The sequence below is a fragment of the Mastomys coucha genome, unplaced genomic scaffold (assembly GCF_008632895.1).
Source record: "Mastomys coucha isolate ucsf_1 unplaced genomic scaffold, UCSF_Mcou_1 pScaffold22, whole genome shotgun sequence".
In the NCBI taxonomy this organism is placed as follows: domain Eukaryota; kingdom Metazoa; phylum Chordata; class Mammalia; order Rodentia; family Muridae; genus Mastomys; species Mastomys coucha.
Window position 1 is genome coordinate 175906096 of NW_022196905.1, and position 13914 is coordinate 175920009.

At 39.6% G+C, this 13914-nt stretch overlaps 1 protein-coding gene across 2 annotated transcripts in view; it reads right to left on the minus strand.

Annotated features, from left to right (window-relative positions):
* Positions 1-13914, minus strand: part of Tnks (tankyrase) — a 159981-nt gene that overhangs the window by 72627 nt on the left and 73440 nt on the right. For both annotated transcript variants that reach the window (XM_031339532.1, XM_031339533.1), the window contains exon 4: positions 33-69. In XM_031339532.1, coding sequence (XP_031195392.1) covers positions 33-69 — 37 coding nt within the window. The remainder of the gene's footprint in view (positions 1-32; positions 70-13914) is intronic.

A 13914-nucleotide genomic window follows, 5' to 3' on the forward strand; every position in this document is an offset into this window, starting at 1 on the left:
TACACTTACTTAAAATGAATGGAATCACTTACCTAGCAGCTTCTAGGAGTTCGTCTTTTTTGTATTCACCTAGATGATTGCAAAATATCATGCTGTTAGCATTTGGCAGAAGACAGATTAAGAAATGCAGTAGGCAGCAAATAGAGAATTAAACAGAGAAGAACAGAAAAGCGAGTCCACACCCCGCTGGGTGATGGAGCCGTGACGTTAGCCAGCTAGTGAAGGCAGCATCACCAGTGCCCTGGAGACGGGCAGCAAATTGACGCAGCTTCTTGGCCAATCCTCAGATGAAATAGCTTTCTTCAGACAACCAATGAATGCCAAACCTCCAGTCCAGGAACACATTCCCTCTGATAACAGCACGCCAGCTCAAGACAATGTCCCTTCCCCCCGATTTGTATTCAGGCTGTCACAGTATACTTGTGAAGCATAATACATTCTGAGACAAAAGCAAAATAATGTGGCTCTTTAGTGGTACAAATTACTAGCCTTCCAAAAAAAAAAAAAAATCTGTTTTATTTGCAACACTATGGAAAGTTTTTTTTTTTTTTAATTAATTACCATCACTGAGCTTCATAGCAGAAAAAAAGAAAAAAGGTAAATATCAGAACCACGGATGCTTTTTTTGCCTTGATAGGGAAGGTCTGTAGACTAGCAGTACGTGAACTACGTACCAAATGCTAGGCGCCTCTTGGAGGCAGTGCTCCAAAACCAAAACAGAGAGCACATTCTCAACCGGCAACAATAACCCAACCTGCGCTGTTAACCTTTGTGCTTGGTATACTAAATTTTACCAACAGTAAATCTTATTAATAAGTAGGGTCTCTGGAAATAAGCAGGTAACTAATTGTTGTGGCATGAGTAATTTTACTCTCTTCTTTTTTCCCAACGGATTTTTCAAAGCATATCAGTGAAAGCACAAGTTCCAAATCTCCCATAGCAGATCTCTGAGAGTGCTCGAGTTCCTTTTGCTAGCTCAAATGAAGGGCGAGGAGCCTCAATAACAACACTGTTTGTTCCTTCAATAAATAAAAAGAACAGCCAGGATTGTGATTCGGGTTTAATGCAATAACTCTGCTGGCAACAGCATTAAAGAAATGATTATACAAATTGTCTTAATATGTCCTTCTGTGAAAAACAGCAGGTATATATTAGGAAAAGAATACTTTAGATCAAATAAAAGTTATACCATAACTGTAAATTATTTTAAAATACTTAAAAATTTGCAGTTATACCTTTCTTTACATTTTCTTTGTATTTTGATGTAAAATTGAGCTTTTTCAATGCAAACACTACAAAGATACCAAGGAACACTGAGCAGCTGTTTAAATCCTATAATCACTATTAATGAATACTATATTGCTGGTCTCTTGAACTGGAACTAGGCTAAAATCTAGAAACCATAACCACATTTTCAAATGGAGAGGTTATTAAGGGAATCTTATACCAGTAAGTCAGTTCTGTGCATCCCCAATTCCGTACAGTAGACCAAACAACTTCAGAGTCACAGAACTAGTCTTTTTAATTTCCTATAAAGTGTAGTTCTAACTGTTTAATAATTAACTGCCCAAAAGTAAAATTGTATCTTCAGGCCAAAAAGGATTAAGAGTTAAAAACTTACTTTTATTAAATGTTTTTTTAACAGCAGTATGGAAGTTAAACTTACTAGGAATGTGATGTTATAAAGTCAAATTTAAAACTTAAAATGCCCAAATAATTATAATCTAAAAAATGAAAACTATGGAATACATCCACAAAAAGCCATTTAAGCATTCAAAAGGGGTATGTGTGTATGTGTGTGTGCGTATGTGAGTGTGTGTGTGAGTGTGTGTGTGAGTGAGTGTGTGTGTGAGTGTGTGTGTGTGTGAGTGTGTGTGTGTGTGTGAGTATATGTGTGTGTAAGTGTGTGTGTGTATGCATGCCATGTTCAAAGACAACATGCTATCTGACTTCAAGGAAGATTATCCTATTAAAGCAGAAAAAGAGAAGTAAGCAAATGATTACAGTAGACTGTGGGGAAATCCTATGAAATACTATTATGGGCTTATTGGCTAGTTTAAATGGGATTACTAACAGGCTAACTGTGGGCTAAGGAAGCCTTTCTGGGAAAGAAACTAAAGCAGCTTTTAGAGAAGTTTTAAAGAAGAGACAAGAGGCTTTCAGGTAAGACTGTGAGAGAGAAGGAAAGCGCTGAGGGAAGACAGGAAGTGCTGGCTCTTTCTGGACAACCCAATGACACCCACAGGACAGTGAGGCAGACTACATGAAAGGACTAAGTTTGAACATGCTGAGAAAATGTTGGATGTTTTAACAGGAGGGGTACGAAATCACTGTATTTAAGTATCTTGCAGTTTACTGATTACATAAATATTCCCATCCTACACTTCACTCTGGTAAACTTTTGTTGGGAGACAAGGCACCCTGGGCATGGGGATGAGATACCAGGCTCTCACAGATAATACAGCTGACAGTCTGTATCATGTGCACATACTCTGTGAACTCCAAGTACTTACTCCTGACATCCAAGTCATGGTGAACTATAATTCCAATAAACTAAGTTACAAAACTGCAAAGGACTCAGGCGTCTCAAAGTTCCAGTCAGTCTATGGACAAAGGTCCTAATCATGCACGGTGTGCAATTTTGTAAAATGCACATTTTTGCAAAAATATTCTTCCTTTCTGCATAGGCTGATAATAAAGCAATGCTTCAAAAGAAATATGTAAGTACGCATTACAGATGACTCTACTCTTCCTGTTAAGAGATCCAGGGCTTTAATCAGCTTTTCTGCAATACATTCTAGCATCCACTATCTGGTGCCCAAGGACCACAATCAGTCAACAGCTGAAGCCATTTCTCACACTCTGCCTTGCAGAACTGGTACATAATGAATTTACAGTCCTTTGTACACTGACAGCAAAGCCAAGCTGCTTACTAGCACCCTCCACCAGATCTGTTTCACTTCAGCAGGGAGACCATGGTGCTCTATGCAACATTAACATTCTTTAACACATACCGTTGAAGAGTACTAAGAAGTGAGCTGGGGAGCAGACAAAGAGCAGGCGGCTTCTCACACCATTTTTTCATTACAACACAGTGGGGTGAAAACAAGTAGGGACAGTGTTTTGTTTTATATAGTTATTACTACCAAATATTGATACATGCAAAAAGATGTGTGCCCACTTAGATACACAAATTAATGTTTTTAAAATGCTGTCAGGATGAAGGTCAAAAATAAAACTCCCCTTCCTATTTCTCTGTGGTAGTCAGAAATAACCTCTTTTCCCTTAGGATGCAGGGAAACGTTCCTTTTGAAGAAACTTACATATAGAAGCCATGATTATTGATTTACCCCAATGTTAACGCTGTGAGGCGTCATTACTTCCAGCAACTCGCAGGATCAAAGCAGACTGCTTGGTAAAAATGAGCCATTTGTTTTTCAGAGATGGAATAACATGGGAAGTTTATGAACTTGGAAATCACAGATGTTAAAAGTAGTAATAGACTGAAAAGAAATTCTGACCTCTCTGTTTTTACACCACACTGTGTGTGCCCAGCAGTGACAGCTCGCATTATACATGAAATGAAAGAAATGTAACTCAAAAGTCACCTGTCTCCACTTCACCCCATCTTACAGTTCCAGAGCAGATGTAATAAGTCATTTTCCCCTAGCCTTACTGGCCTGCCTAGCTTGCTCCCTGTTATGCAGCCTAGGCTGACCTTGAACTCATAGCAATCCCTTGCCTCAGTCTCCCAAGTGCTGAGATTACAGACATATATCACCATGCCCAAAGGCTGTCACATTCATAAACTGGTCCTGAAGCAGTCCAATGAGTGTCTAGTTTCACTATCATCCATCTATCAGGCTCTGTAACTAGGCTAATGTCTAGACAAAGAATCACCAAATTTGAGCCTTGGAAGACAAGATATATGTACGCTAGAGCAAAGAAACTAAATTGTGAAGTACAAGAACATTTTATAAAGCAAAGAATTAATAGCATTAAATAATTTAATAAACCAAAAATTTCCATCAGAACTACTCTGAGGTACCAAGCTTATAAACATGGACCACTGGGCCACAGGAAGAGGAGTAGAGGAAGTGCTTCTGGGTCTATTCAAGTGATGAATGTATTTCACGTCTCCATAGCATGCTTCAATTCCTGGACTTTTAGGTGTCTCAAGGAAGAGCCTTGTACAGACCTCAGTCAAGAACCTCCACTACCAAGTTAATGAGGGACTTTACATTGCTGAGTGTGTGGCAGTACCATGAAGTGACAATTCTGATACTCCTGGAGAGTGCTGAACAGTGCCATGAACTGACTGATGAAACAATACAGCAAGCTTTGCATTGAGGTACCAGCATATACAAGAAATCAGTTCTTTTAGCCAAACTTACAGCCTACTTTGGGGAAGAAAATACTAGTTAAGGTGATGTATTTCATTGTGTTTTGGTTTGAAGTCTCAGAACTAGTTACATAGTTGTGGAAAGAGCTTAGCTACATGACCAGGAAACAAATCTATTCTCAAATCACTAAAGCTAGATACTCATGTACACCAATCTTCCAAAGCTACTCTATTACATAGAAACAAGGGTCTGATGGATAATTAGCCTACTGTTTTCATTCTAAAATCTTTCATGAGTTTTGAATGCCTGGCTCCTACCCTTCAATCCACCAAAGCTTTGCATCTGCTCTGCCGTGGCTTCAAAGTCCAGCAGTTAAATCTAAAGTCACAATCAAATGAAATATGCCACAATTTTCCAAAACAAAGTATTTGAGACTGTCAAGAGTATTTTTCTGGTGGAAATCCTTTATTCAATCGTTTTCTAAAAGCTAAGTAGCTAACATTAACATAACATTAACTAGCTAAAGCTAACATTCACTAACTAACATTAGTCAGCATTAAACATAAATTGCACTTAATATAATCTAGCTAGGCTAACCGATATATAACCAATACACTCAAGTGATTACTTACATTTAAATAAGTTAAAATTATACAAAATAAAACCTCTTCTTGCTCAGTCACACCACTGTTCTTCAGTAGTGGGCAGGCACAGGTAGCTAGTGTCTATCACACAGACAGTGTAGACAACACATGAGAGCTGAAAACTTGGACTGTGTACTGCAAGCTTTGACAATTGAGAAGGCCCCCGCCCTCATTCTTCTGACTCTTACAATTCTTGCCACCAAAATTCTTAAGTTATTATTTCCCTTTGTTGACTATCAAACAACTGCCTCATCCCCATAAAACACTGGGGAACATTGAGCTGGAACCAATTCTTCAACACCCAAGAGGACAACTATATAAAAATTGAAAATATGAACGTGAATACATACAGATAAAAAGGGGAACTGTATTCTGAGATGGAAACTAATGGTCAGAGATATGTTTCTCTAGGAAGCTGTTAGCCAGTGAGCCATCTAAAAAGTACAGCATAATTTAAAAAAAAAAAAAAAATGACCTTTTAGAACACAATGCAGAGGGAAACATGTTGGATACATTAAAAAGTTCTCAACAGGGAATAGTAGAAGGTTTCATAGGACCTGAGAGCTCAGAATACCTACTATTTACAAGTCATCAAATACTGATCCAATGGCAAGTGGATAACTCTGCAATTAAATAAAAAATTCAGTAATAATGTTTGCTCTGAAAAAAAGGAAGTAGTTTAGAAAAGTAAACTGCATATTTGATCCACTTGAAAAGTTTTGTGCCATACTGACGATCTTTTATTCTTTCTTCCTCTCTCCTCCTCTTCGTTTCATTCTTCCCTTTCCCTCCCTGGAGCTCAGTATGTTGACACAGGCTGGTCTTGAATTTGGGCTGATGATCCTCAGCCTGACTCCAACAATGGGTTTACGGGTGTACCCAGCAGGTGGGAATACAGTGCCTTCTTGGTGGGGGTGTTCTGTTTCTTGGGAACAGAGTCTCACTGTGTAGCCCTGGCTAACCTGAAACTCCCTTTATAGAGCAGGTAGTCTTGAAGTAACAAGATCCACTTGCCTCTGCTTCCCAGGTGTTAGGATTAAAGGCCTGTGCCAACATGCTGTGCATGTAGACATTTTTCTAAGACCTACCAATGAACACTGCCTTAATTTCAAGTCTGAAATGGGTGCACACAACAACCAAGTTTCACTCTAAACTATAAATGCTATAGAGAATGTTTTTGGACTACCAGGAACGCTCAGTCTTTTCATGGGCTGGTGAAATGGCTCAGCGTGTAAGAGCACAGACTGCTCTTCCAAAGGTCCTGAGTTCAAATCCTGGCAACCACATGGTGGTTCACCACCACTTGTAATGAGATCTGGCGCCCTTTTCTGGTGCATCTGAAGACAGCTACAGTATTCTTATTTACAATAATAAAGAAATCTTTGGGCCGGAGCAAGCAGGGACGACCGGAGCAAGCAGAGGTCCTAAAGCCAATTTCCAACAACCAGATGAAGGCTCACAACTATCTGTACAGTTACAGTGTGTACTCATATACATAAAAGTTTTCATATTATGTATTGATGTATACTTCACATAATTACATTCATTTTTTTTTTTTAGAGGGAGGAGACCTCACTATGTAGGTCACAGTGATCTAACTTGCTTCTGTCTTCTGAGTGTTGAGATTTAAAAGTGTATGACTGAATATACCATGACTGGTATATATTCACATTTGCAAAAGCCAGAAAGGGGTGTTGAGATTTTTCTGGTGCTAGAGTTAACAGGCAGCTGAGTCTCTAGCATGGGCGCTGGGAATCTAACTGTGGTCCTTTGCCATAGCAGCAAATGTTCTTAACCACTTGAATCATCTCTTAGATACTTCTCAACACAGAATATTTTTATTGCACCTAACATTTCTCAGGCTTTTGTGAGGCCTCATTTCATGCCAATTCTGTCTAATGTCTGCCCCTAAAGTTTCTGTTTAATGCCATGTCTTCTTTTTCTTCCCCCACTGCTGGGAACGGAACCCAATGACTTGCACTTGTTCAAGGACTGACCCTGACCCCAGCTCCACTATGCCCTTATGTATGAATGTATGAACTTCTACTTCATACAATATCATATAAATGGAATTACTCAACACATAAACTTTTGAGTCTAGGTTTTTTTTTAACTTGGTGTAAATGCTTTTGAAATCTGTCCTTGTCATTAAACAGAGTAGGCTTTTTAATTGTTAAACGTTATTCTATAACATAGACATACTTAATTTGACTATCCTTTCCCTAGTTCCAGTCTTTGGTGGTTACAAATGAAGCAATTATAAGTATCTATAGAAACCATTTCAAAAGAACATATGATTTCATTTCTCTTGGGCAAACATCTAGTAATGCTGATTGCCATGCTGTATTTTAAATATGTATTTAAGTTTTTAAGAAGTGGTCAGCCCACATCATTTTAAAACCTAAGAAATTAAACCAACACATCAAATTACAAGTTCTGCCAGCACATTATCCATTTAATGTTTTCTCTCTGCCTGAAATTCTTTCCATTCTCACTGTTATTAAATTTATGCCCCTTTTCTTCCAACTACCTTCTTACAATAATAGTCCTGTAACTAGTCCTTAATGTCTTCAATTTCTAAATCAAAACGACTACATTCATTTCTAACTTAGTCTACCCCATTGCTCAATGACGTCATTAGAAAAATAGTCTCATGGACTTCTACATTAGTTTGTAATTCCTTAGGGTTAAACTTGTCACAAGAAGCAAGGGCCTGACAATTCCCAAACAGAAGCTGGGGCTTCTGCAGGCTGAGGCATTCAAAGGGCCAAGTATCCTGATAAAAAGAACCACTGCAGGGAAGCAATCTTCTTTTCAAAGGTAACAATATGGTTCCTATAAATCACAATGTGTGTGTTCGTACAACTCACAGCTCTGAGACAGCAGTTACTGCACATCAAACAGCTTCTTATATAGACATCAATTCTGCCTACAAGTTTAATCAAAAAACCATTTTTTTAAATAAGCATTGTAAAACACCTCACATAAAATAATGCAAACATTAAGAGACAATGTTGAGTATCTTGATATTTCTAATTCTTTGATGGATGTTCTTTACTCTCATAACTGTATCCACCGTGTTTATGTAAAACTACCCACTGGCCTTGCTAAAGGGCTGGTCCCAGAAATACTAACTCTTGGAACATTCAAGGACTACAGCAGTCTGGATGGTGGAATTTTCAATGAACTGTTACTTTAGCACTTTAAGTTGTCTGTCCTTGCCAGAATTCTTTTTTGAACTGTATTTATACATCTATGCATTCAATAGGGATTACCTGAAAAATGATGCTATATTTTTCTTGATAGTTCAAGGTCACATACTAGGAACTTCCAATATGATATCATGATAACGTAAGCTGTGGGTTATAAAATGAGTGGCGAAACACTTCTAGAATGCTATATATTTTGTTATTTCAAAATATTTACTTCATTTACTTTTCTTTTAGTGTTATCAAATGCATTTAATTTTGAATATATAAAAATGCAGATCTTTTCTAGTGGTTCAGTTCTGGACAAGTGAGAACTGGTAGATTCTTCTCCTCCTTTTGTTTTTTGTTTTTTTTCAGACAAGGTTTCTCTTTGTAGCTCTGGCTGTCCTGGAACTCACTCTGTAGACCAGGCTGGCCTGGAACTCAGAAATCCGCCTGCCTCTGCCTCCCAAGTGCTGGGATTAAAGGTGTGCGCTACCACTGCCCAGCTATTTCTTCAGTTTCTTAACTTAAAAGAAATGTGGTAATAGGGAGATGTTTTCTTTCTAGATAGAAGAAAACAATACAATGTTGTGGAACGGAATGTGAAAATGATATTGTGGAACAGAATGTGAAAATGGCAGTAACTGACAGCTGAACACTACATGAGCAAGGGAAAGATGCTTATGGAGGCTAAACGCAATGCTCTGCACCCCTGAAATCAAACCTACATTCCTGTAACAAGCAGTGTCGGGATAAATAAAGACTCTTTGATTTATACTTAAAATGTGCTGTTCAATTCTTTTTAACCTGTTTTCCTCTGTCTCATCACAACAGGCTGGGACTCTGCTTCTACTTTCTTCATTTGTATCATAAAGCTGAGAGTGGTGGTGCGTGTCCATGACCTGGAGAACTGAATAGAATGCTCCACCACGTGTCTGGGCGGTGTAAGGGGACAGGACAGGGCCTTCCGGACTTGGGAGTCACTGAGGAATTCTAACAAAGAGCATCACTGTTAGGGCCCAAACGCTTCCAACGAATTCAGGCTGTGCTAGTATCTACCATGTGAGTTTGACCAAGTCATTTAACGTTCCTCCAAATCTCATGTTTCTCAAATTTTCAAAAAGAAAATTTACTTTATGGGGTTGCTCTGAGGGTCAGAGATAATACAAATAAAACACCCAATACTGCTTGATCCACAGAGAAGATCCAAGATAGTAACAATGAATAATGTGATTCAAAATTTAGAGCACCTGGCTTTTACATTAATAACTGGTCCTTATTTGCTCTGTGTAACCAAGGGCAGTGTTCATCTTCTCTCATTAACCCCAGTGAAAGTTTCTCAACTAAAAGAACACTTACAGAATATGAGAGAACACACTGCCCACTCCCCATTGTCCTTCTCTATAATAACATGAGTTTTTGTTTTGTTTTGCTTTGCTTTTTTTTTTCTTTTCAGTGAAAAGAGGGTGGCATTTTTATATTACTGTTCTCTTTTGGAGGCTGTATTCCCAGAGAGTTGTAATCATAGCAGAAGAAAAGCAGAGAACTGATAAAACCTATTAGTAAATCAAAAGAGAAAGAATAGCCTTAAATAATGACCACTCAATGGTGAAAGCTTTCAAGGAGGTAACGGGAAGAATGATGGGAATCAGTCTCTCTCTCCTTCTCTACTCCAAAAGAAGCCAACCCTGATATCCAAGAGTCTACAAAACCTGATTAAAGTTCACTATGCACATTAGTCAGCATGAACCTAGTATTACCATTTTATATTTATATTTAATATTTATTTATAATATATAGGAATTTAATTTTAAAATTGAGGAAATGGACATCTTCCCTGTTGGTAATGATTGTCTCCAAAATGATGGGATGAGAACACAGAGAACAATGCTTTCTATGTATGGCCATTAAACAGCTAGAAAAGTGACCACAATCCTTGCTTAGAGTGACTTGCTTTCTAAACGATGACACTGGCTGGCTGGCTTCATTCCTAGAGTCAGCCAGAGTCTTGTAATATTTCTGCACTTATACTGGCCTGTTTCTTTCTTTTCTGAGAAAGAGTTTTACACAAGAACCCAGGCAAATCTTGAACTTGTGATCCTCCTGCCTCAGTCTCCCACGAAGCATATGCTATATGCCTGGAGTGCCTATCCCTTTTTAAACACAGGTAAAAGCCTAGACTAGACCCTGTAGGAAAACTCCCCAAACTACTCTTGTGGGATACACTGTGCCTTGAGACAGCATGTGAAATAACCTTTGATGGTGCCGGGGAGTGTCTTCTACAGGTTCATATGGTTGACATTTGGTCCCTAGTATGGCAATGTTGAGAGACAGTGGGACTCTCTAGGAGATGGGCTCAGTCCAAAGTAAATATGTAGTCTGAGGCATCAAGTTTTGGCAAAGATGAATGCTAGTCTCCCACAGAAAGTTGCCTTGGGAATGGGTCATTATGTGGAGAGCGGTAGAGCGGGAGAGGCATTCGCCTTGACAAGATAGTGCCTACATCTGCTGTGTACTCCTGGTAAACAACTGTTTGCGCATGTGCGTAGAGTGAAAAGGCACCAAGTCACGGCCCATCCCGGGGCGTGTCACATGGGGTGATGAGCAAACAGCCAATCATGGGCGGACAAGCCGTGCTGTGGTGTATATAAGCAGTGCTGATTATTGGCGCGGGGTCTTCCTCTTCATGATGCAATAAATGCTTGCTGCAGAAGGATCCTAGTGTCTGCGTGTCTTCTTGCTGGCGAGACAACTGTGCGGACTACATCATTATAAAGAGCAAGCTTGACTACTCATCTTTCTCACTGTCCATCTGCTCCCATCACAGAGGCCTCAGCAAAGCTAAGCAGCAGGGACTGGTGACGGGCTTAGGGACCTTCAGAACTGTGAGCTCTTTTGTTCTCTTTCTTTAGAAATTGCTCAGCCTCTGGTACCTGCTCAACTCCACATCAACAAAAAAGGGTAATACAGCTAGTTAAAGGTTTGTACCTGTTTAGTGATGGCATCCAGTAAGAGACATGTACATCCAACATGCAAGTGACCATCACTTACTATACTATTTACTACCCTATACTAAAATAAAAGACCTTGTGTCAACTAATCAATGGGGATTTTTGTTCTGCTTGCCTTTTTTTTTTTTTTTTTTTTTTTTTTTTGAGAGGTCTCACTACAGAGCCCAGGTTAACCTGGAGCTTTCAACAACAACCCGTACTTTGTGTTTCCTCTGTATGCACGAGCTAGCTGAACACAGATATTCAATGTCTATTTAGCTACCACATTTTACTCACAACAAACCATCGATGGGCATGGTGGTATACAGCTTTAGTTCCATCACATGGGGCAGGTAGGTCACTGTCATTCCAGAACAGCCAAGACTACATAGGACATAGGATCCTAAGTCAAAACAAAACAAAATACAAAACAAAACCAAAAAACCCAAAACCAACCAACGAAAAACACAGTAACTAAGCCCTGTCTCTGTTTTTCTTATTTGATATTTTGAATAATTATAATTTAAATATCAGCACTTATTTCTTCTAGATAATTTACTTTTTAGCCTATTAGTGAATACTTAATTGTAATCTTCATTTTACAAGTCAGTTATATTTAGGCAACATTTTCCAGAAAACAGAAAATGAATATGGGTTTTATAGAACATAAGTCAGATACCTGATTAGTTTATTGGTGGCTATTAATTTTTTTCTTTACAAGTTGTTTCAATCAGAAGCACCTGTCAAAGAAAGTCATTTTAAAAGTGTGCCAGCAGACCACACTTACTGCTGGAGAGTAAATGTACATATGTAAACGTAATCGACTTCACAGAATTAGAAGCACACATTTACATTAGGACACTCAGATTATGCCACTGAGCTTTCTGATCGTTCTAGACTATCAACGAAGTTGTTACTCTTTGACCTAATCCTGTCCTGCTGGTTCCCGGTCCCTGACTGCTGCAATGTAGTCTGTCGTCCCACAGAGAGACTCCTTAACATTTTTATTTATACTTTTATTGTTGTGAACCTTTGTTGTTTGTTTGTTTTTGAGACAGCCTCAATTTTTAGCCTAGGTCAACCTCAACCTTGCGATCCTATCTCAGCCTCACTACTGAAGGCATGTGTCACCATGCTCAGATAAGATGACACCTTTTAAAGCAAGACTGGGGTGAAGGGGTCAAGAAAGGGTAGTAGGGAGTACAGTTAAGAACATGACACAAATATAGATATACACATATACATTATTCCAAATATATGTATGTGTGTATAGTGTGTATGCATATGGAAACTTTGATGGTGCCTTTTGGTATCAGGAAAGCTAGTCCTCAGGAAGGAAACCTATGGGTCAGATCCAGTTTAGGCCCTTTGTCTGATATGCATGGTGTCTTCAGCAATGGGGGCTTACCTTGCATCCTGGGAAGAGAGGGACAACCAAGAGCAACAGCAGTGGCCTAGAACATTTTAGAAGTCTCTTAGACAACTGTCTTAGTCAGGGTTTCTCTTCCTGTACAAGCATCATGACCATGAAGCAAGTTGGGGAGGAAAGGGTTTATTTGGCTTACTTCCACATGGCTGTTCATCACCAAAGGAAGTCAGGACTGGAACTCAAGCAGGTCAGGAAGCAGGAGCTGATGCAGAGGCCATGGAGGGATGTTCTTTACTGGCTTGCTTCCCCTGGCTTGCTCAGTCTACTCTCTTATAGAACCCAAGACTTCCAGCCCAGGGATAGCACCACCCACAAGGCGCCCTATCCCCTTGATCACTAGTGAGAAAATGCCCCACAGCTGGACCTCATGGAGGCACTTCCCCAACTGAAGCTCCCTTCTGTGATAACTCCAGCCTGTGTCAAGTTGACACACAAAACCAGCCAGTACAATTGACCCCTTGTCAACTTGACACACAAACACATCACTATTAAGCCTCAACCCTTACTTTCTTATTCATCCCCAAGATCTAAAGTCCCACAGTCTTTACATATTAAAAGTTCAATCTATTTAAAGTGTCCAATATCTTTTAAAATTCAAAGTCTCTTAACTGTGGGCTCCACTAAAATACATTCTTCCTTCAAGAGGGAAAAATATCAGGGCAGTCACAATCAAAAGCAAAATCCAACTCACGATTTTCTGGGCTCCACCAAGGGCTTGAGTCACCTCTCCAGCTCTGCCCTTTGTAGCACACGTCTTGTCTTCTAGGCTCCAGATGCCTGTACTCCACTAGTGCTGCTGTTCTTGGTGGTCATTGCATGATACTGGCATTCCAAAACACTGCTGTCTTTTGCTGTAACTAGGCTTCACCAATAGCTTTTCATAGACTGTCTTCATGGTGCCAAGCCTCAATTCCTTTTCATGACCCCTTCAGTCCTGGGTCATCAATTGCAACTGAGGCTGCACCTTTACCAATGGCCTCTCATGGCCTCCCACTGTGCTGAGCCTCAGCTGCTCTTCATGACCTCTTCATGCCTTCAAAACCAGTACCACCTGGGTAACTCTTACACATTACCAAGTACTGCTGCAGCACAAGGTACAACCTTGGCTATCTCTGGAACACAGCCTCTTTGTGCTTTCAGAAAACATTTCCCAGAAGATGTTACCTCAGTGATGCTGGTCTCTTCTTAATCACCGCTAATTTCTTAGCTCCAGTTAACCAGCATCAATATAGTCCCAGTAATGCAAAGGTTTCGCTTTAGTAGTTCTGGTATCTTGTTAATCACAGCTGATACTTCAGCCCCAGCTAACCAGAACCA